Source organism: Mustela erminea, chromosome 18, assembly GCF_009829155.1.
Source record: "Mustela erminea isolate mMusErm1 chromosome 18, mMusErm1.Pri, whole genome shotgun sequence".
NCBI lineage: Eukaryota > Metazoa > Chordata > Mammalia > Carnivora > Mustelidae > Mustela > Mustela erminea.
This window is the reverse complement of record NC_045631.1, coordinates 41,901,230-41,924,959: the sequence shown is the minus strand read 5'-3', so window position 1 is coordinate 41,924,959 and position 23,730 is coordinate 41,901,230. Positions and strand designations below refer to the sequence as shown.

The following is a 23,730-nucleotide window of genomic DNA, read 5'->3' as shown; positions in this document are numbered from 1 at the left end:
ACAGGCGTGTTTTTACTCTTATTTGCCAAATTACTGTTTATATACTCAGAGGGAAAATTATTTTTAAATTCTTTCAGAGTTAGTATAATGCACTAGATTGACAACAGAGCTTAGCTTTCTAATGGACGTTATTGCAGGCTCAGGGCCTGTTCTGCTCAGGGCCTGGGAGCATGTTGGGTGGCCAGCAGCCTGTCCTTCTGATCTGAGGGGCTCATCAGCTGCTCCAGGCCTCTGCGGGGGGTGGCAGGGTGGGCAGGGCGGGGTCCGCCCCTGCAGAGCCCAGGACAAGAGGCCACTCTACAACTGTCCAAGCAGGCTTGTGTACCTGTCAGTGTTGCCACCTTGCAGTAATTGCAGTTCTGTGTTAGTAGCAGATTTCTGGTCGGAAACTAGAGAGCACCAAAGGAAGGCAATTTTCTGGGCAATTTAAAAAATCTCAACCTCTTGTAATGAAGTGAGAAAAAAACCAAGCTAAACATAAGCACATCAGCTGCACCTTGTCTAGCGCTTTTCCATTTTTTTCATTTTCTTTTCTGTTTTAATGACTTGGAGAGTTCAGAAAAACATTAGTAGGAAGTTTCTGGTGATTTAAAATTTCATTTAGTAGATTCCCCATGTAGTTTCTTATCGAACGAATGTTAAAAGACTGTTGATATAAAAAAAAAAACCTGAATTTTATTTAGCGTGGTTTTTTTAAGAACATAAAGATTTTAATTAATTTATTTTTTTAAAAGATTTTATTCATTTATTTGACAGACAAAGATCTCAAGTAGGCAGAGAGGCAGGCAGAGAAAGAGGAGGAAGGAAGCAGGCTCCCTGCCTAGCAGAGGCCTCAATCCCAGGATCCTGGGATCATGACCTGAGCCAAAGGCAGAGGCTTTAACCCATTGAGCCACCCAGGTGCCCCAAGATTTTAATTTAAAAAGATGTTCATTTCTTCATGTTTAAGCTAAGAAAGCCTCCCCACTTCCCCCACTTTACTTAGAGAGTTGAGTTTTCAAGTGCCAGAACCAGTACATGGTTTCTGTGAGTTTTGCACAGAGACCGGATCTTCTCAAGAGTGGGTTCCTCAGATGAGGAGCATTATTGCCAGTGGAAACAGAGGTGCAGGCTGCCCTTCATTCCTTCCAGGCTTTCATTTAATACGTTAACTTTACTTAGTACAGAGGATACGTATTTAAAATTTGGCTTTCTCTACTGCCTTCTCAGAGTACAGATGTGGGTATATTCACTGAGCTACGTTATCATCAGCGTTTGGGCACACCTGCTTGAGCCTTTGAGACTAGTTGCTGACTGACTTCAGGGTGTAGAGGTGCAGCCTTTAGCGACCACCAGATCTCGTACTTGGCTCCAGACCCTGTCAGCAGTAACTGAACGTTACTTCAATCTGACAGCTGTTTCGTTTCTTCAGCGAGCTGAGTTGAGCAACTCAATACTGCCCAATAGCAATTGTTGCCTAAATTGTTTGAAAAAAGAGAGTTGGTGAGGGGAGTGGGGGAAGGAGAGAAGAAAGGAAGGAATAAAGAGGAGAAGTAAGAGAGGGAAGGCGGGAAACTGTCCAACCTGTCACCAGTTCAACGGCTCTGAATTAGTACAAAATCTGTAGAGTGGTTTCTCTGCGTCACTGGAAGAGTTAGCATTGCTTGGAGGTCCCAGACCTGCGACCAGTGACTTGTGTCAATGCCTGCAGGCACCTTCTGTCTTTATAACTCATTTCCAGGCTTCCTTAGAAATGGCAGTCAGTGTTATTGCACCTGTCTTTACTGTAAGAAGTACTGTGTGAAATTAGCAACACACAGAACTAGTCAAGGCTGGCAGAAGCATGTAGAACATTCTTGACCTTGTGCCCCCTTACACCCTTGAGGGGTAACTATAAATAGGAAGTTATCAGAGCCCTTGTTTCCTTCAGAGTACACGAAGCACTTTCCTTTTCCCTTCATTTCCAGCAGATAGTGTAAGCACCAGAGCAAGTCAATAGAAGGAAGGAGAAAGGGCAGTACATTGTAAAAGAAAGAAAAAGAGAGGGAGAGAGAAGAAAGAAGAAAAGAAAGGAAATATATACAGTCAGGTAATTAGTGGATTAGGGATAGATTAATATAGGCATCTAGACAATTTGAATTGGACTGTTTTCTGAAATTTGCCATTAGCATTATGAAGAAATCACTTCAGCTAAAGAAAAGGTGTGATGCGTTGAGACTGTATTTGCATGTATGTATACATATGTATGTAATTTTTTTCCCCTAGGGACTCAATAGATCTTGATAATCCACAGGAGAACATTAAGGCCACCCAGCTCCTGGAGGGCCTGGTGCAGGAGCTGCAGAAGAAGGCGGAGCACCAAGTCGGGGAGGATGGGTTCTTACTGAAGATCAAGCTGGGGCACTATGCTACGCAGCTCCAGGTGGGTGTGAACGAGGGCTCACGCTCAATTCCCTTCCCTAGGAGAGACTCTCCATTTAGTACTTGCCATGGAGCTTTTCTTTCTCTGCTTCAACCCAGTGTTACATGTTAGGTGTATAAAGTTCTTATTGTATGATTTTGGGATTGTAGCCTTGTATTTTTAAACTTTTTATTTGAAAACAATTTCAAATTTATAGGAAATTGCAGGATTGATACAAAGAACCCCTACATAGGCCCAGAAACACCCGTTGTTAATATTTGCTTTATTATATTCCGTCTCTCTCCACACACATTTTTTGTGACTTGAGAGTAAGCTGCATACATCATGTCCCTTTGCCCCTAAGTGCTTCAGTGTGCATTTTCTCTTCCTGCTTGTAGTACAGTTATCAGTCTCAGTACATGTCACATTGACAAAACACTCTTAGGTAATCATATCTATATTTCCATTTTGTTAACTGACTCAATAATAACCTTTATGGCATTTTTTTTCCCTCTGGCCCAGGACCACATATTGCATCCGGTTGTCCTGTCTCTCTCTCTCTCCCTCTTTTATTTTTTTTTTTTAAGATTTTATTTACTCATTTAACAGGGAGTGAGAGTACAGACAGAGCGAGAGGGAGAAGGAGGCTCTCTGCTGAGCCAGGAGCCAGATGTGGGACTCGATACCAGGACCCTGGGATCATGACCTGAGCCAAACGCAGTCGCTTAACGAACTGAGCCACCCAGGCGTCCATGTCGTGTCTCTTTAATCTCCTGTAATCTGGAACCATTTCAACCTCTTTGTCTTTCATTACATTGCCTTTTCTTTTTTTCCCCCTAAGATTTTATTTTTAAGTAAACTCTACACCTAATGTGAAGCTTGAACTCACAACCCAAGATCAAGAGTTGCATGCTCTACTAACTGAGTCAGCCAGGTGCCCCTGCATTGACATTTTAAAATAATTTGGCTCGTCTGTTTTTTTTTTTAAGATTTTATTTATTTATGTGACAGAGAGAGAGATCATAAGTAGGCATAGAGGCAGGAGATGGGGTGGGGAGCAGGCTCCCTGCTGAGCAGAGAGCCCGATGCGGGGCTCAATTGCAGGACCCTGGAATCATGACCTGAGCTGGAGGCAGAGGCTTTAACCCACTGAGCCACCCAGGTGCCCCTTGTCTATTTTTAAAGATAAAATGGACCTCCTTTTGGGTTTGTGTGATGTCTCCTCCTCGTTAGATTCAGTGATGTTTAAATTAGATTAAGTGATGTTGTGTCCCTCTCAGGATATCACATCTAGAGACATACACCATCCATGTTTCCTGCATTGGTGGTCGTAATTTTGATTACTCAGTCAAGATGGTGTCCAGTTTCTCCTCTGACATGGTCCTCTTGAAATTTATGTATCCTTTTTCCAAGAATGATGCCCTAGCACTTTAGGCAAATTAAGAGGCAAGAAATAAAATAATCTTGCCTTCTCATTGTAATTGGGTTTCCTATGACATACTTTTCTCCTCCCCCATTATTATTAGAGGAGCAGCATTGCTTGTGATTATGCCATCATGTCTCTAGGAGTCTCCTCCTTTATAAAATCTCACCCCTGCACTGAGGTAGCATTAGGCCCCATAACATGGTGTGGAACAAAGTGATGTCTGCTGTTGGATTCTTTTAGAACACGTACGACCGCTGTCCCATGGAGCTGGTCCGCTGCATCCGACATATTCTGTACAATGAGCAGAGGCTGGTGCGAGAAGCCAACAATGTGAGTGTCCCGTGGGTATGGGGAGAGGAGCTGGGAAGTCCTTCCTTGTCCACTTCTCTCTGGACCCAGATTTCTTAACATAATTTGGTGTGCATCTGTTTGTATCTGTATAACCAGAGCACTGTCCTAAGGGGCACAAAAGTAATAGAATGGTCTCATCTTAACTGATCTATAATCTTGATGAGATTATCACCACAAAACAGTGTGGACAAGTGTAAAATAATTTAATCCCAACTGAATGGTTTTTGAGTAAAGCATGCTCATATTCAGGTGAGATTACTTAAGAAGGATTTTTGCTGAGCCCCCTTTCAAACAAGTGTTGAAGGAGTGGCCGAGACCAGGTCACCTAAATGGCTGGATCCATAAAAGCCTTATTGATGCCTCCCCTGTAACTTCATTTTGGGGGTCTCTACGATGCTGACTGTGAGAGGTTCAGCCTCTTCCCCCAGTTACAAGAAGGTCTTGAGTGAGGACACAGATGATGTGTGTTCACACAGCCTTGTTCCCCGTTGTGTCTCCAGCACCTCACACGGTCCATGGCATCGGGTCGGTGAACGAATGTGGAACGAGGGGTTACCATCATTAGGTAACTCCTGGATGTACTCTCTCCAAAGAGGGCTTAGGTGGACCCTGTTTGGGTGACTCTGGTGGAGGCCAGACTGTCACAGAAATTTCTTTTCTTTTTTTTTTTTTTTTAAAGATTTTATTTTTTTATTTGACAGACAGATCACAAGTAGACAAAGAGGCAGGCAGAGAGAGAGAGGAGGAAGCAGGCTCCCCGCTGAGCAGAGAGCCGGACATGGGGCTCGATCCCAAGACCCTGAGATCATGACCTGAGCTGAAGGCAGAGGCTTAACCCACTGAGCCACCCAGGCGCCCCGAAATTTCTACTGTGACTTAAGAAGGTGTCGCAGTTGGCCAGATCACCTATTTTCCCTCCTTTTCTCCCGTCCTCCTCATTGGTTCTCACAAATGATGTGTGCGGTTCCTCTGACTCAAAATTCCACTTTTGGGATTTCAGCCAGGTTTGAGGTGCTAGCATTGGCTTTTCCTTCATAAGGTTTTCTTCCATCCTCACTGTGGCCTGCACTCTCCCCATTCTGTCTCCAGGGTACTTCTCCGGTTGGAAGTCTTGCTGACACCATGTCCCAGAAACACCTCCAGATCAACCAGACGTTTGAGGAGCTGCGGCTGGTCACACAAGACACAGAGAATGAACTGAAGAAGCTGCAGCAGACCCAGGAGTACTTCATCATCCAGTATCAGGAGAGCCTGCGGATCCAGGGTGAGGCCTGCATGGCCAGGCAGTGTGTGTCACGAGGGCTAGAAGGAAGTTCAGGTCAGATTGGAAGAGAACCAGGTTTCTGTTTAGAGGCTTTCTCCTTTCTTTCGAGTAGCAGGAATTTGCCTAAGGTTGGGGCAGGGAGGAGGAGGCTTAGGAAGGAAGAGAGGTCACAAGCTTGCCTTCAGGGAGTGTGGGTCTCACTCAGGTTTCCCGCACGGATGTTCTTCCTGGTCTGTTGGGGAAGACATTTCCACCTGTGGGAAGAAGTTCACAGTCTAGTAAAAAAACAGTTTTGTGTATAGTTGATGTTTCATAAATGCTGCTTTACTGAAATGTTAAATTCTCTAAGCAGAGAAATTATAAGGGCTAAGAGTAGTGTTTGTAATGACAAATGTTTAATGCTGTTTTGTGTGCTTATTCAGAGGCTGTCCTGGCATCTAAAGGACAAAGCTCCCCTTCCTTGTGTAAATCCTTCTAGGTACCTGGGTATTGAAAACTTCATCAGTAGGTTCTGGGTCCCCACTGGGGCCCCCTACTGACTGTGTAGGAATTTGACAGGGTGACTTTAACTTCCCTCTCCCTGCAAGCAGGCCCTGCAGAGAATCTCTGAAAAGCCTCTGCTTGATCAACCCGGCTATACAGACGCATAGCCATCTCTATCCAAGTGCTTCTCTAAGACTCTGCATGTGGGTCAGTCTTACAGCTGTCTTGATATTATTTATTAATAACTCCATCTCCCTCAGTAGAATATAGTCTTTGAGAAGGTATTATGTCTTATACCTCTGTACCCTCAGGCTCGCGCATACCAGGTGTTGAGTAAATGTTGGTGGGATTGTTCCAGCATGTCTTCCTCCATCTGAATCCATCTCAGACTGACCTCAGGGAAAGGGTGGCCCTCTTCCTAGACTGGAGAATAGGAAAATTCAGGCTGTCAGTTCTACCCCAGCTTTTGATGGCTGATAGTTCTTCCAGTCCTCTTCTTGGGTTTTCTATTTCCTATTTATAGGTTTGCATTAGATTCTGCTTTGGGTTTCTACCCATCATACAATGTCAGTTCAGTCTCATTTATCAAGTTGACTCATCAGAAATGCAAACTTATTGCTCTGTTTGTGCAAGAGAAGGCTCAGCTCCCTCCAGTGAAGCAGAGAATTGCCTCCCATCTCCTGACCTCCCTTCCAGAAGCTTCCACAAAGTGCCAGGAGAGACCTAAGTGGGTCACTCGCTTAGGGAGGTTGGACCCAGGTGTGGAATCACCAGCAACCCCCGTGGATGGCAGGATTTCTGAGGTGGCCTCAGGACTACTTTGCTGTGTGCCACGGCTGGACGGTAGTCTTCTCTCTCAGTCCCCAGTTATGGGATCAGAACCGTATTTCCAGTTCTCCTCCAGTGCTAGGGTTTCCCGGGCTGTCTCGAGTTCCTTTTCATCTGTCCCAGCTTGTGTGTCCATGAGGCAGGGCCTCGGTCAGTGTGACATGGCCCTTGACCACAACATGCTGATGCTCCCATCTCCTGTCTCAGCCCAAGTGAGGACACTGGAATACTAAGCAAGACGTTGGGCAGGCCGTGATAATCCCAGCGTGGAGGACAGTGGTTACCTTTGGAGGCTGGGATGGGTTGGCAAGCAGGGAAGGACATACAGGTGGCTTTCTCTGTGGTTTCTTCAGCTGGGTTATAATACACAGATGTTCCTTGCATCACTCTTTCTACCTTCCCTGGGTCTGAAGTATTTCATAATAGATTTTTTGTAGAACGGTAAGGAGGCCTCCGTGACTCCCTCTTCGTGCCATGGATGAGAGCACCACGCTAGCGTGGAGAGAAGCTGCCTCCCTGTCCTGAGAGAATCTTGCTGTTTCTGTGTTGCTGCCAGTGGGCGCTGGACATTCCCTCCCTCTCGCCACCTTCTCCTTCTGTCCCTGTGTGTGCCTGTCTGTGCCTCTCTGTCTCCTTCTGGTTGGTCCGCTGAGCTCACGGTCACCCAGCCTGGACAAACCAACATGTTAGGCCCCTGCCAGCACTTGGAGAAACCCCTTGTTCCAGAGGAGAGGCTCCTGGGCTCCTGGTGGGGGACAGAGCCTATGGGGCAGGGGCTTCCCTAGGCGGTCCTTCTGTGTGGGGTGGGACTGAACAGCCCCTTGTCTCTGGCACCCTGTAACCTGCACTGGAAGCTACTGCCCAGGAAGGACCAGCTCTGACCTTTAGGGCCCACGAGCCAGGAGGTTCTTTGAGCCTTTGGTGGATCATCACTTACTTATTCCTTGTCAACTCACGAAGCAGGGGCCAAGATTCTCCCATTTTGCACATGGGTAAACTGAGGCCCAGAAGAGGGAAATGATTTGCCCGAGGTTCCTCAGTTAGTGAACAGTGAGGGCACACATCGAACCAGGCAGCAAGGCTCCACGCTGGACCCCCGAGTGGCGTGAGGAGGTCTGCGCAGGCAGCTGTGTAGACTAAGATGAAGGGAGGTCTAGGGAGTGTTTGCCCCCAGGCTTCCATCTGTACAGTCCCTAAAGAGGAGATCACAGTCGAGAGGCCAGGGCCGAGAGGACAGGGCCCAGAGCCCGCTTAGGTCTGGCTCTCTTGGCTGCTGGAGCCCCAAGTAGCCATCGGTCCGATGTTGGGCAGACCCTCAGGGCCTTGCCTCCAGAACAGGTATTGGTGTTCTACTGGGCTTCCTGCAGGAAGCCAGGAAATGATGGTCGCGGGTGTCCCATCGCCTCTTCTAGCTCAGTTTGCCGGGCTGGCCCAGCTGAGTCCCCAGGAGCGTCTGAGCCGGGAGACTGCCCTCCAGCAGAAGCAGGTGTCCCTGGAGGCCTGGCTGCAGCATGAGGCCCAGACACTGCAGCAGTACCGCGTGGTAAGTGCGGTCTGCGTCCTCTGCTCCCAAGCGCGGAGGTCCACATCCTGGGCCATCCGGGGAGCCCGAGAGAGAGCTAGGGCTGGGAGGAGAGTGGGACCCTGGAGAGCTGGAGGCCAGAACCTTCTTTCCTGTGGGGAGCATGCGAGGCAGAGCGGGTTTGGGAGAGGGGAGGGCCTGTGCACGGGGCCTGGTCCCCAGCCCTGCCTCCCAAGTGAGGGCTGTTCTGTGGGAACCCAGAAGGGCCTGCTGTCCCCACCTGCCTTCAGGAGCTGGCCGAGAAGCACCAGAAGACCCTGCAGCTGCTGCGGAAGCAGCAGACCATCATTCTGGACGATGAGCTGATCCAGTGGAAGCGGCGGCAACAGCTGGCAGGGAACGGAGGGCCCCCCGAGGGCAGCCTGGACGTGCTGCAGTCCTGGTAATGGTGTTTGCGGGTGGCTGGGGGCAGGGGCACTGCTTCTGGCGACTCCTTGAGCAGTCAGCTCTCTCTGTGCTGCAGCAAGGCTTAGTTCACCGAGGGTTCTGGCTCCTGATGCTGGCTTTGGGGCCCCCATCATGTGCCATGTACCCAGGAAGGGAGTTCCTGTGCTGGGGAGGGGACAGGGCTGGGTATACAGAGTGAAGCCTCAGGCGGAGCGGACCAGTTCCGGGGTGCTGGTCCCGCGCAACTCTGTGTTCCTCAAAGGCGGGGAGCACTCTGCTCCCGGGTCAGGAGTGGTGGCTGAGGTGCAGAACCTTCCAGGAGGAGGGAGGAACTGGGTCTTGGGGCATTCTCCCCAGACTGGGGCCTCTCGGCCTCGAGCCTGGGGCGTGGGGTGATACCATTGTCCTCCCGGTGGCCTGGGGCTCCCGTGCAGGTGTGAGAAGTTGGCCGAGATCATCTGGCAGAACCGGCAGCAGATCCGCAGGGCTGAGCACCTCTGCCAGCAGCTGCCCATCCCCGGCCCAGTGGAGGAGATGCTGGCTGAGGTCAACGCCACTATCACAGACATCATCTCCGCCCTGGTGACCAGGTGATTGCTGCCTCCAGTACGCCCAGCCCCTGGGTGGTTGGCATGGAGCAGGCCAGGGATGCTCTGCCCACCGGGGTTGTGGTAGGGAGGCTGTCATTCGAATCCTTGTCTCTTTTGCCTTGGGTCCCCATCCCTCTCTGTCCTCAGTTGCAGTGGCTGCTTGATGTTGACCTTGCCCAGTCTCTGTTGTGGACGCTCCATGGACTACCCTTGTCCGCCCCCCAGCTTGGGCCTGCTGCTGAGTCATGTCACTGCCTCCCCTCCCACCACCTCTTCTGACTCTCGGTGTCCTCCCTGGGAACAGGAGCTGTGCCGTGTGCCCTTCCTTTGCCTGCCGAGCCCCGGTAGCCTCCCCACGTCTGTGGGCAGACCCTGTCCCCTGAGTCAGCATCATGTGTGGTCTGGTCCCTTGTGTCCCCGCAGCACGTTCATCATTGAGAAGCAGCCCCCTCAGGTCCTGAAGACCCAGACCAAGTTTGCAGCAACGGTGCGCCTGCTGGTGGGCGGGAAGCTGAACGTGCACATGAACCCCCCCCAGGTGAAGGCCACCATCATCAGCGAGCAGCAGGCCAAGTCGCTGCTCAAGAACGAGAACACCCGCAAGTACGCGTGCCCTCCCCATCATGTCTGGCTCTTTCAAGGCTTTACAACAGGAACAATGTGCTCCAGCCTCCTAGTCAGCATTCTGGATGCTGCCAGTCGTTTTAGGAGCCCTGTGAGCCCTTCTAGCCTCTTCTGGCTCAGAAAAAGCTAACAGGCTTTCCTTCTGTGGAAAAAGCACATGATTTTCATTCATTTGGTAGGAATATATCCAAGAACATTTCTTTTATGTTAATGTATGTTTATATCTTATATATTTTATTGAGCTAACATTTCCTTTAAATGATATCCATTTTTACAACCTTCTTTGTTGGGTCCCCCCTAATATATTTTCTACCCTACATTTACTAACACACTGCGAGGGTATTGTGTCTAGTCTCTTTCTGCTCTGCAGTGACTACAGTGGTGAGATTCTGAACAACTGCTGTGTGATGGAGTATCACCAGGCCACCGGCACCCTCAGCGCGCACTTCAGGAACATGGTGAGCATGGGGGAAGGAAAAGAACAAATCTTCCCTAGTTGTGTGAGGGCTCTAACCTTTTTTATTTGTCTCCTTTGCAGTCCCTGAAACGAATTAAGAGGTCTGACCGTCGTGGAGCAGAGTCAGTAACAGAAGAAAAATTTACAATCCTGTTTGAATCACAGTTCAGTGTTGGTGGAAATGAGCTGGTTTTTCAAGTCAAGGTAAAGCCCTCCCTCAGCGTGTGGTGTGTGTGTGTGTGTACTTTGTATTACAAAAGAATTGTTTTGATCACATAGTGTCTTAACCTTCAGTGGACAGAAAGTGGGGAGGCGTCATCCTTAAAATTGTGTGTCTTAGATTCTCTTAAGTTCTGCAATAACAGGAAATAGCAAATTGAAATAGCTGGAGGGTGCCTGGGTGGCTCAGTTGGTTAAGCTTCTGCCTTCGACTCAGGTCATGATCTCGGGGTCCTGGGATCAAGCCCCACATGGGGCTCTCTGCTCGGCGGGGAGCCTGCTTCCCTTCCTCTCTCTCTGCCTGCCTCTCTGCCTATTTGTGATCTCTCTCTCTGTCAAATAAGTAAATAAAATCTTTTTTAAAAAAAGAAGAAGAAGAAATAGCTGGAGATATAGGTAGGAATGAATCAGGGAAACATCACTCCAGATGACTTTGAGTAACAGTTGTAGTAATTCTGAGACATGTGTTACTTGCTATTTTCTTCTAGAAATACTCCATACTCTTTCTCTTTTCTCTCTTGTTCTCCTTTTGAGAACCTTACTGCCTCCTTCAGAAGTATCTAAGCCAACACTTCTTAAAATATCTAAAATTTCTAAGATTGCACCACTGTGAAGGGTCCTGTGATTCCTGGAGCCAATCAGGTTTTCTATTCGAGTGTGACACTTACTGAAACTGAAGAGAGAATGAACGTGTTGTGATAAAGAAAAAGAAAAGCAAGAGAGGAACGTGTCACTCTTGGCACTCAGCCTTTCTCTTTTGTGTTTCTAGACCCTGTCCCTCCCAGTGGTGGTGATCGTCCATGGCAGCCAGGACAACAATGCGACGGCCACCGTCCTCTGGGACAATGCTTTTGCAGAGCCTGTGAGTGGATTCCCTGAGCCTGTGGGTCTAAGATCCTGACGCTGGTGTCATGAATCTCTTTCATGTGTTCTCTCCCAGAAAAGCATAGAAAAGCGCAGATTTCTGTAGTGGGAGGCAGAGTAGAGAGTATGTGGAGAATGGAAAGAGCGTGGGCTTGGAATCTGGCCAAGGGTTAAACTCATGCCCCACCATTTCCTCACGTTGTGACCACAGGGAATTCACTTTCTCTCTTTGAGCCTAAGTTTCCCCAAGTGTCCGTACCACAGGGATAGTAGTGGTCCATAGTGCTGCTAGAAAGATGAAATTAGGTAACATTCAGGGGCACCTGGCCGGCTCAGTCAGGAGAGCATGCAAGTCTTGATCTGGGGATCATGAGTTCAGGTCCCATTTTGGGCACAGAGTTTATATAAAAAAATAATAAATGAAATTAGGTAACATACAAAATACAAAATGTTTGACACGTAGTCACTGTTTAGTGAATAGTGTTTTAAATCCTTTGGTCAGGGACACCTGGGTGGCTTAGTTGGTTAAGCAGCTGCCTTCAGCTCAGGTCATGATCCCAGCATCCTGGGATCGAGTCCCACATCGGGCTCCCTGCTCGGTGGGGAGCCCGCTTCTCCCTCTGCCTCCATCTGCCAGTGCTTGCGCGCGTGCTTTCTCTCTCTCTCTAACAAACAAACAAACAAATAAATAAATAAACATCTTTAATAAATGAATAAATAAATAAATCCTTGGGTCAGATGTGAGTGGAGTTTAGGACTCCAGAAGGTAGACCTCTCAGAGCATTCCTTACAGTTTGGCAGTTGCTTCCTGCCCTCTTCCCTCCATTCGATGAGGGTGCTGTTTCATGTCTTCTCCAAACTTGAGGTTCCGTGATTCATACCAGCTCACGAAGAATGAGATGCTTTGTCTAAGGGCAGGAACGTGGTTTTGTGGATCTGTGCATCAAACACTCTCCGTCCACTCATGTGCGCTTGATGAGCATCTTTAAAACATTTAATTAGGGGCGCCTGGGTGGCTCAGTGGATTAGAGCCTCTGTCTTCAGCTCAGGTCATGATCCCAGGGTCCTGGGATCGAGCCCCACATCAGGCTCTTTGCTCAGCGGGGAGCCTGCTTCCTCCTCTCTCTCTCTGCCTGCCTCTCCGCCTACTTGTGATTTCTGTCTGTCAAATAAATAAATAAAATCTTAAAAAAAAAAAAAGACTATAAAAAAAAATAAAACATTTAATTAGGAAGAGCTCTCGGTATCACACATTTCCAGCAGCACATACTCCATGAAAGCCTGATAAAAGGTTCTGGTTGGCATTCAGGATATAGAATTATGTCCTTCTCTGACATACTCTAACATGAAGACTCTCAGTGAGTTCTCTCAGCAGTCCTCTTTACAGGGGCCCCTGGGTGGCTCGGTTGGGCAACTGCCTTCAGCTCAGGTCATGATCTAGAGTCCCGGGATCAAGTCCCACATCGGGCTGCCTGCTCAAAAGGAGTCTGCTTCTCCCTCTGACCCTCTCCCCTCTCATGCTCTCTCTCTAAAATAAACAAATTTTTAAAAATCTAAAAAAAAAACAAAAAACAAAAAACAAAAAAACAGTCCTCTTTATAGAACAGTATTTTTGCTGCAAAGGTGAGATTTATAACAGAAATTCTCCCATGCCCATTCTGCAGATCCCGAGTTTGAGGCTTCTCTTAAAACTGCCTGCAGCAAGTCCTCATAAGCCTCCTGGATAGGTTTTGCTGCCTGTCCTCTCATTCCCCGCCCTGCCTGTCCAAGCTCATTCCTCGTGTCACGTTGGCAGCTCTTGCAACATGTCATTGCTAAATAAATTGCCTAAATTTAGGCAATACCTAAATAAATAAGCATTTTTAGCATTTTCAGTTGTGTTAATGACTAGTGTACATCTTGTGCTCTTTTAAAATAAATACATACTTGTGGAGATTTATTCTAGAGATATATTTCCATCTGTGTCAGATGACATAAGTACATTGCAGACTTGTTTGTAATAGCTGAAGATCACTGGGCTGATACATAGATGTCCATCTATGGGGGCCTGGCTAACTATAGTATTGTTCTTCCATACTCTGGAATATTTAGCAGCCACAGAAGAACATGTGTTTATGTGCTAATGTAAGGTCTTACAGATATTAAGTGAGAAAAGGGAGAGGTAGAACATGTGGATTATATGCTATTATATATATGTAATATATATAATATATATAAATAATATATAAAAATAGGTACATATATATATATTCAAATCATTTATTTATTTATTTTGTTTTTATTTAGAGAGAGAGTACGTGAGCGGAGGCAGGGATAGCAGGAAAGGGAGAGAGAGATTCTCAGGCGGACTCCCTGCTGAGCATAGAACCCAATGCAGGTCTCAGTCTCACAACCCTGAGATCATGACCTGAGCCAAAAATCAAGAGTCGGGTGCTTAACTGAGAGAGCCACCCAGGTGCCCCCATTTATATTTTTAAAAAGGAAAAGTTATATATATTTCCCGGCATGCATAGAATATCTTTGGAGGCATACACAATAAACTAGATTATATGTTCTGGGCAAAGGAACTGGGCTGCTGGGACACAGAGTTAAGAAAATGACTTCAGGGGGCACCTGGGTGGTTCAGCCTGGTAAGCATCTGCCTTAAGCTCAGGTCATGTTCCCAGGGTCCTGGGATTGAGCCCCACATCTACCTTCCTGCCCAGCAGGGAGTCTGCTTCTCCCTTTCCTTCTGCTGCTCTCCTCTCTCAAATAAAGCCTTAAAACGAAAAAAAAAAAGACACATCACTGTATACCCTTCCATACTTTTAAAATTTTATATTATGTGATTCTGTTGCCTATTCCCCCCAAAAATGTTGTAATAATGGAAAAATAAAATGAAGTACCATGTCTGAATGGGATGAAAAACAGTTTATTAAAAATCCATATTATAACCTGCTTCTCAATTAAAAGTGGTCCAAATCCGTTTCCATTCTTCCACATAAAATTTTTTCACATTGAGCTGGGTTCAAGGATCACACTTATGCACACGTGCGCATGAGTACGCACACAATTCTCTCTGCCTGCCGCTAGAGAACCAGTCTGAGTCCCGTTCCCGCTTTGGTTCCCGTTTTGGTTCTGTGGCTCTTAGAATATAGGATGAGACTGGAGGTTCAGCAGCTCATTTACAGAACACCATAGAGAGCTTGAGGGTACCTCCTAAGTTGTCTCACAGAGCTGCCTATGTCAAAAAAGTTAGAATTTATCTTCAGGCTCAGCGAGACAAATGTTTGTAACGGCATTGAGCCATCAGTGTTTTCATTTTGCGGGTTGAGTGAATAAATCATGCAACTGTTTTCTCATAAGATTCTGGCTTCCCTCCGCCTCAGGGCAGGGTGCCATTCGCTGTGCCCGACAAAGTGCTGTGGCCGCAGCTGTGTGAGGCACTCAACATGAAATTCAAGGCCGAAGTGCAGAGCAACCGCGGCCTGACCAAGGAGAACCTCGTGTTCCTGGCCCAGAAACTGTTCAACAGCAGCAGCAGCCACCTTGAAGACTATAATGGCATGTCCGTGTCCTGGTCCCAGTTCAACAGGGTGAGGGACCTGCCGCCAGCTGCCCTTGGATCAGTCCCTCCAAACTAGATGCCTTCCGGAGGCTTCCAGCCCGGAGCGTTTGTTCTTCATGACTCTAATAAAATGGGCCCCACGTAATAGGAAGCTCCTGAACAGATGGATAAGCACATAATTTTTTATGTAGAAAATTCGGTCTTTGAATATTTAAGTAAACTGGGCTTTGTGTGCAGCTAGTAGATTTTTTTCCCTTTATAAAGGAAATAGAGCAAAGCAAATGAGAGCATGTCTCACAAGAAGTAAAGCTTTTTGTGATCAGAAGTCCATGGTTCTTTCCCATGGACTCTCTGATGCTCCCTGCTACATAATCCTGCAGAGCCAGGCTACCGTGGGGCCCTCAGCCCACCAGAGGGAATGCTGAGGGAGGAAGCGTCTCCCCCAGCATCGGGTCATTGAGATGTCCCCTGTCACATCTTTGACTTTCAATCCACCTTTTGTTTCTCTTTGCGTACACCTCCATCCCCAGGTGTTTTAAGTGTCCTAATTCATAAAAGCAAAGGACAAGTCAGCCCAAATCCAAGTGAAGTTGTTTGTAGCAGGGGGCCACTGGGGGTTGGTAACTTCTCTGTTTTCCCTTCTGTCTTCCTCTCTGTCCCGGTTTTTGACGGTAGGACCATTTGGTAAAACTTGGACAAGCATGTTTATTTGTATGATTCTGACAGTGTAGATGTTTGTTTTTCATTTAATTTTTTTCAATTTAAGTATTCGCAGGCAATATTCTAGGTGTTACACTTGGCCTTCTTGTGCTCATTGTTGTATCTCCAACCAGGAGAATTTACCAGGGCGAAATTACACATTCTGGCAGTGGTTCGATGGTGTGATGGAAGTGTTAAAAAAACATCTCAAGCCTCATTGGAATGATGGGTGAGAATTGTCATTTCCTAAGTCAGCCAATAGAGTATGAAGCTCTTCTTTCTGCTGTTAAAACATCACATCTGTTTCTCGTCTTTGGCCTCTGTGATCCAGGGCTATTTTGGGTTTCGTGAACAAGCAACAGGCCCATGACCTACTCATTAACAAGCCTGATGGGACTTTCCTGCTGAGATTCAGCGACTCTGAAATTGGCGGCATCACCATTGCTTGGAAGTTTGATTCTCGTGAGTTCCCTCCTTTTTGGAACATATTTTGGAGGTGCCTGGGTGGCTCAGATGGTTAAGCATCTGCCTTTGGTTCAGGTCATGATCTCTGGGTTCTGGGATCAAGCCCCACATCAGGCTCCTGGCTCAGCAGGGAGTCTGCTTCTCCCTTTACCCTCCCCCATCTCTAGTGAATAAGTAAAAAATCTTTAAAATATGGTTCTAGTTAGCTGCTTTTGTTGTAAAATTACTTCAACAAATGACTTACTGAGCACTAATTATGGGGTCAGTTCTGATGAAGGGCCTGCAAATGGGTCACCATGGTGCAGCTGGGGTAGCAAAACAGCTAATAAAATCATACCATGGGGAACACAGTTATTAATTCTGAGAGACAGTTGTGTAACGGTGAAGTGGCTACCTGTCATACAGCGTTCTGTCCACAATCTGAGCTGCTTCCCTTTTGAAATGTCTGCCTTCTTATTACTGAACCAGAGCTTATTTCAGTGAAGAATTACTTGGATGATTAGGGAGTCATTAGACTGGAAGTAATGTGCTATTTTATTTTACTTTTTTTAAAGATTTTATCTGAGAGAAAGAGATAGCAAGAGAGAGCAACAGCAGGGAGGAGAGGGAGAAGCAGGCTCCTCGCTGAGCAGGGAGCCTGATACAGGGCTCAATCCCAGAACCCTGGGATCATGACCTGAGCCAAAGGCTATGCTTAACCAACTGAGCCACCCAGGTGCCCCAGAGTAATATGCTATTTCAATTATTCCTTTATCCTAATCAACTTAAAGCCATGGCCACTGACTATTTCCATCCAAGAACAATTCTTTTCTCTGATCCTCACAATAAGTTAAGGGTAGCTCACTCATTTTTTTGCAACTTAAAGATACTAGCAGCTTTTCATAGCTCTCATGCAGCCTCTGCATGATGTGGACATGCTTCCTGGCTCTCTCATGTACTTTTGTACAGGGATCAAGGTTTGGAGTCAGTAAGAACTATTTCTTCTACAGAGGAACTGAAAACCATTTGAATGAAACTACCTGAGATCATGGATCTCTAGGGAAGTGCCTACCAGCTTATCTCCCCGTGGCTTTCTTAAATAATTGAGCCACAACCTCATTTGGTCTTTTTTTTTTTTTTTTTTTTTTTAAGATTTATTCACATATTTAAGAGAGAGTGGAGAGGGGTAGGGGCAGAGGGAGAGAGATCCCCAAGCAGACTCCCTGCTATCAGGTGGAGCCCAACATGGGGATGCATCCCACAACCCTGAGGTCACAACGTGAGCCAGAAATCAAAAGTCAAACGCTTAACTGTTAAGACTGAGCCAACGAGGTGACCTACAACCTGTGGCTATTTTTAAATAGAGATCTTTATTGGGACAGTTCTAATATAGAGCTTTGATTTGTAGTATATTTGGGTTTTAAGATTTTCTGTTTAGAAATCTGCTTAGACGGAGAAAGACAACTATCATATGATCTCCCTGATATGAGGAAGTGGAGATGCAACATGGGGGCTTACGGGGGTAGGAGAAGAATAAATGAAACAAGATGGGATTGGGAGGGAGACAAACCATAAGTGACTCTTAATCTCACAAAACAAACTGAGGGTTGCTGGGGGAGGGGGGTTGGGAGAAGGGGGCGGGGTTATGGACACTGGGGAGGGTATATGCTATGGTGAGTGCTGTGAAGTGTGTAAATCTGGCGGTTCACAGACCTGTACCCCTGGGGATAAAGATATATTATATGTTTATAAAAAAAATAAAAAATTAAAAAAAAGAAATCTGCTTAGAATATGATTATTCTGTTTATTATTCTAGAGGAAAGGATGTTTTGGAACCTGATGCCTTTTACCACCAGAGACTTCTCCATCCGGTCCCTGGCCGACCGCTTGGGGGACCTGAATTACCTCATCTATGTGTTTCCTGATCGGCCAAAAGATGAAGTGTACTCCAGATACTACACACCAGTTCCGTGCGAGCCTGCCACTGGTAACGGTGTTCGTGCTCTGATTGGGTTTTGTTGTGATTTTCGTTTTCTTTTAGTTTTATGTGTGTATGTGTGTCTGTCTTGCAAAAACACGTACACAATTAGTATTTAGTTATTGGTGTTCAAGCATTATTCAGGAGAATTGTAAATCCCAGACTATATATACTCTTCGATCATATCTGCTGCTAACCCAAATATCAAATGGAAGGGAATGAATTGCTTTTATTATTATTTTTTTCAAATTGTTTTTAAAACAAGCTTAGATCAAGTAAAATTAGAAAGATAAAATTTGGGGCACATGAGTGGCCCAGTCGGTTAAGCATCTGCCTTTGGCTTAGGTCGTGATCTCAGGGTCCTGGGATTGAGCCCCATGTCAGGCTCCCTGCTCAGTGCGGAATCTGCTTCCCCTCTCTGCTGCTTTTCCTGCTTGCTCTCTCGCGCTCTCTCTCTCTCTCTCTCTCAAATAAATAAATAAAATTTTTTTAAAAAGATAAAACTTGTTTTTCAAAACAGATGGTTTTAGTGTTTCTGTTCATAAAAGTATTCTGTATTAATTATAAAATTTCCAGAAAAGTTTGGAACAGATTAGGCATTTATCCTAGGGAAATAGTCGAACAGGATGCATGCACCAGGTTATCTCAGTGAGTTAGTTTATTTATGTACGTGCACATGTATATATGTACGTACGAATGTATGTAGTAAGCTACCCCCAACGTGGGGCTTAAACACCGGATCTTGACATCAAGAGTTGCATGCTCTGGGGCGCCTGGGTGGCTCAGTGGGTTAAAGCCTCTGCCTTCGGCTCAGGTCATGATCCCAGGGTCCTGGGATCGAGCCCCACATGGGGATCTCTGCTCAGCAGGGAGCCTGCTTCCTCCTCTCTCTCTGCCTGCCTCTCTGCCTACTTGTGACCTCTGCCTGTCAAATAAATAAATAAAATCTTTAAAAAAAAAAAAAAAAAGAGTTGCATGCTCTAATGAATGAGTCAGCCAGGTACGCCAGGTTATCTCGATATTAATTCATAACAGAAAACTGTAATAACCTAAACTGTATGTCTCTCAAATAACATCAAATCAACATACAGTGGAATTCTATGCAGTCATTAAAGTGATGTTATAAGATTGTATTTACAGACCTGCTCAGCAGGGAGCCCGTTTCTCCCTCTCTCTCTGCCTACTTGTGATCTCTCTCTCTATCAAATAAATAAATAAAATTTTTAAGAAAAAAAAAAGAGATAAAGAGTCGATGCTTAACCCACTGAGCCACCCAGGCGCCCCCACACCAGCATTCTTAACCAGCCACAGGGCATGGACAATACAGGATGAGTGACCATCTGATTAACCCCAAACGCAGAGAGTGCAGGGAAACAAAAGAGCACACAGATACTTGACTGATACTCCCTTTCCTAAAAGAGGAGATATTCAGAATGACTATGGGGACCATCAAGTCAGATTCATTCCTCTCTGATTTCTCGGTACAACCCCTGACAAGTGTTTGTACATCTTCCGCTTAAAGCTCTTCAGTGATGGGAAATCAATTTTTCCCAAGACAGCCCCTTTCTTTTGTGGGCAGTTCTAATTATAACAACATTCTTTCTGTGATTGAAAATTTGTCCTCTTCTGCTCACCTCGATTTATTCCCTGGGACACAAAGCAAATCCTTATCACAAAGCAAATCCTTATCACTCTGCTGCGTCTATAACTTTTAACTTTTAAAATATTTTTTCTTTTTATACTTAGTGTACAATTAATGCTTGGTTTGGATTTGTGGTTAAGTACATGTTTTCTGTGGTTTGAAGAATTTATTAACACATCCAAGCCAACTCAGAAGATATTTTAATTTACACTTTTAGTATTAAGGCTTCTAGACCAGGTCCTCCTAACAAATTAAAATATTAAGTGCTTGTATCAGATCCTAAGATAGAATGAGGTAGTTGTGTACTATCCAGAGAAAAGATGTGATTCTTAAGGGAGGTTGCATTTTTATTTCATTGAGAACTTTGCTTCTCATCACTGTTTCCCCCCCTTGGCAGCTAAAGCAGTGGATGGATATGTGAAGCCACAGATCAAGCAAGTGGTCCCTGAGTAAGTACCCAGGGTCTGGCTCTGGTCTCCTGCTGCCTCCTTTCTCTCTCCTTAAGCCACTCTCCCCTCAGCCCTGTTCCTCCCACTCACCGGCACTGCGTGGCCCAGCCCTTCCTTCCCTGCGTAAAACCTGGCTTAGCCCTGGAGAAGGAACTGGGCTTAGTCTCAGTGGGACCAGGACCCAGGGCCCCACTCCCCCAGCTGGAGTCCCAGGCCCGGTGGGCACTTTGTCCTTCCACACCCCCAAAAAAGGTGTAAAAATGTCCCCCCAAGCCCTCCCCAGGTCACCTGCTGCCTGGAGGCCACTAAGGCTCTGCTGTGTTTCTCCTGCAGGTTTGTGAATGCATCTGCAGACTCTGCCGGGGCCAGCGCCACCTACATGGACCAGGCCCCCTCCCCAGCCGTGTGCCCCCCTGCTCATTATAACATGTACCCCCAGAAGTAGGTGGTGTTCTGATGGGGCTCTGCGGGGAGGAACTGGGCACCTGGTCTCAGGCTGGGCATCCTGAAGGCTAGTGGGCGAAAGGCCCCAGGTCTCCGGTGGGTCTGAGATCACCCAGGCTGGGCTCTAGCATGTACCCAGGTGGGAGACAGATTTGACCAGAAGATATTGGTAATTTAGAGTGCATTTGGGCAAATGTCTTATACTCTCCTCTCCCAAAGTGGAGATTTTTCTTGTTCTGTGTGAGGGCCAGATGGGCTTTAGGTATGTGGACAGCCAGCGTTAGGGACAGCTGGGTGGGTATTGTAGTTTGAGTCTCTCTGTCCAGATAGCAAAGGATTCTACTCACCACTGTTTAGATCATGAGTGTCTTTTCCCACGAAGCCTAGGCAGGGGGTTTAGGCAAGCCTGGGCCATTCACCTGGTAGGGTTTGGGGCTTGGGTTGATCTCTGCTGCTCATCATCGGCCTCTGACAGCCTTTCCCTTCCTGTCATCTTTTCTGTTTTCCTTCGAAGCCCTGACCCTGTTCTTGACAACGATGGGGACTTTGATCTGGATGACACAATGGATGTGGCACGGCGTGTGGAGGAGCTCTTAGGCCGACCTATGGACAGTCAGTGGATCCCTCATGCGCAGTCGTGACCCCCCCACCCCGTCTCCGTCTGCTTCTTCGTCCTCGCCAGAGGAGTTACTCTTGTGGATGTTTTAATTCCATGAATCGCTTCTCTTTGGAAACAATACTCATAATGTGAAGTGTTAATACTAGTTGTGACTTTAGTGTTTCTGTGCATGGTGGCACCAGTGAAGGGAGTGTGTGAATGTGTGTGTGTGCACACGCGCGTGTGTGAGTTTGCACGTTGGGCTGTTTCTCCCCCTTGCTGTGCAGAGTTCAGTTGCAGCATTGGGGCCACAAACAGAGGCTGTGGTTGTTTCAACCTTATGCAAAAAGGCAGTAGTTCCACAAACCTTGGAACTTGGCCACGTGTCTGCTCAAGTAAGAGAAGGACATAGGGAGGAGAAAGTACCTCCTCTCTGTGAGGTTTGTCACTGTGTCTGCCAAGCAATTGATATATAACCGTGATCCTCTCTGCTTTCCTTTGAAACGTACAAACTGCCTTTTGAGAAAGAAAGCCGTCCTCACGCCTTCCCTCTCCTCCACCCCTGTTTTCCTGGGTAGGGATGGGTAAAGAGGGAACGTATAGTGATTGTTGGGGCAAGGGAGGTCATGGGTTGTCCGATGGGTAGTGGCTTTTTAAATAACACTTAACCCATCTACATGTTCTCTCCTTCACCCTCCTTCCTTCCACTCTGTGGAATTCTGCTCAGCTCTCTGTGTGTATACACGCACCCACACGTTTGATGAATTAGAGAGAGGGTCATGTCACTACAGCTTACGACACTGACGTCCTTTGTGTCATGGCTAGAGTGGAAGGCCCATAGGCGCTGAGAAAGTTGCCTTGCTCCCTGGGACATCTGCCCTCCAGTCTGCCCATCCTTCTGCCCAAGTGTGGTTACTGCGAGGCTTACTGATGACGGCTGTTTGCACAGGGTGGTGTTTTATTTCTAAATTGAGACTTCTTGTTTTCCTCTTCCCACCCTCATGAGACATCACAGTTCTTTCTTCCTGTGGCGGGTCCTGTGCCATTCATACCCAAGTCACCTTGTTTCCCTTCACTGTTCATACGGGCTGTCTTGGGGAGGGGGTGGCAGGAATGCAGTGTGAACCCAGGGCCAACATGTTCCTCGGTGTCATTGCCCACTTGGTACGGGCTGCCAGGTGCCGGGCATTGGTAGTTTGGGGAAATGCAGTCAGTGGATTTCCTGGGATGTTTGGTAAGCTGCAAAAAACAAAATGAAAACAGCTTCAGTATAACGTTGTCCACAATTTCTTCCATAACTTTCTATCAGATGGAAGGAATGGGCTATGGCAGTCAGGTGGGAAGCGAGGGAAGCAGATCTAGCTTTGGGGTAGGCCTACAAGGCCACTCACCCCTGCCCCCCCCCCAAGAATCAGTGACTGCACCCAGGAGAGAATGGTCCTAAAAACCTTATTTTTATACATGTGAGTAAATAAACATATTTTTTTTACAAAAATGACTTCTGAATTTATCAGTGTTTTGATGTTAAAGGAAAATATTCCTCTGTAGTAAATTATTTATTGGAAGATGACTTTTTAAAAGCTGCTGTTTGCCCTGGCTTGGTTTCATACACTGATTTATTTTTCTATGCCAGGCAGTAGACTCTCTCTGCCTCTGAGGAGCAGGCCGACCCCTCCATGATACCAGCATTGACATAGGATGCGGCTAAGCCCTTTACATGCCCCTCAAGATTTGATTAAAATTCTACCGTGAGCGGTGGGGAAAGGAGAAAAGGAAGCCGGACCGTTCTCGGACCCTGACCTGCCTGTCCCACGGGCTTCACCAACACTGGCCTGTGAGTGCTGCGCTGGGAGTTCCAGGGGCCCTGACAGGCGGGGCCTGACACCCCTTCAGCCTGGACCAGACCCAGCCCCCGGGAATGCTGAGGGCAGAGTTTGCCCTTTACAGTTGGCACTGGGGTTGCGGGTACTGAAAAGTGTGGCTGCCCCGAGCGTAGGGGTCCTGTGCTTGTACAATTGCTGAGCTGTCCTCAGTTTTCCTGAGGCGGTGCCTAGAGATGGGAGAGATTTTTGACTGTAAAGGTGTGCTTGCTGTCTGCGTTATATTTTCTCTTTTCTCCCTATTCCTGCAAACCACAGAAGAGGCACCGGCAAGTTGCACACCTCTGCCTCTCACTTGCTCTCTCTCACTCACACACACACACACACACACACACATGTCATCAAAATATTTCAATGTGTGGAATGTGCAGGGTTTTGTAGGGGGATGGGGAGACTAAAAGTGAATATAACAAAGTAGAAGTATACTTTTTATAATTTTTCTTTTTAAAACTTTGTGAAATTATTTCAGATATATATTTTAGTGTTGAGGCAGATTAGTATATAGCCATCAAAAAAGTATTGTGTACAATTTGGGGCAGTCACAAAATTGTGTATTTTATGTTATAATAAAGACTTCTTCCTCTGAAGGGACAA

At 46.7% G+C, this 23,730-nt stretch overlaps 1 protein-coding gene across 3 annotated transcripts in view; it reads left to right on the top strand.

Annotated features, from left to right (window-relative positions):
- STAT5B (signal transducer and activator of transcription 5B) overlaps positions 1-23,730 on the top strand; it is a 68,601-nt gene extending 44,871 nt beyond the window's left edge. The window contains exons 3-19 of one of the 3 annotated variants that reach the window (XM_032320235.1): positions 2,245-2,401; positions 4,047-4,136; positions 5,247-5,421; positions 8,145-8,275; positions 8,545-8,696; positions 9,136-9,291; positions 9,715-9,894; positions 10,286-10,373; positions 10,454-10,576; positions 11,361-11,453; positions 14,824-15,030; positions 15,836-15,930; positions 16,033-16,163; positions 17,962-18,132; positions 20,163-20,214; positions 20,548-20,655; positions 21,173-23,730. In XM_032320235.1, coding sequence (XP_032176126.1) covers positions 2,245-2,401; positions 4,047-4,136; positions 5,247-5,421; positions 8,145-8,275; positions 8,545-8,696; positions 9,136-9,291; positions 9,715-9,894; positions 10,286-10,373; positions 10,454-10,576; positions 11,361-11,453; positions 14,824-15,030; positions 15,836-15,930; positions 16,033-16,163; positions 17,962-18,132; positions 20,163-20,214; positions 20,548-20,655; positions 21,173-21,299 — 2,236 coding nt within the window. In that variant the 3' untranslated portion in view covers positions 21,300-23,730. The remainder of the gene's footprint in view (positions 1-2,244; positions 2,402-4,046; positions 4,137-5,246; positions 5,422-8,144; positions 8,276-8,544; positions 8,697-9,135; positions 9,292-9,714; positions 9,895-10,285; positions 10,374-10,453; positions 10,577-11,360; positions 11,454-14,823; positions 15,031-15,835; positions 15,931-16,032; positions 16,164-17,961; positions 18,133-20,162; positions 20,215-20,547; positions 20,656-21,172) is intronic. The other 2 variants (XM_032320237.1, XM_032320236.1) reach the window with 2 other exon arrangements.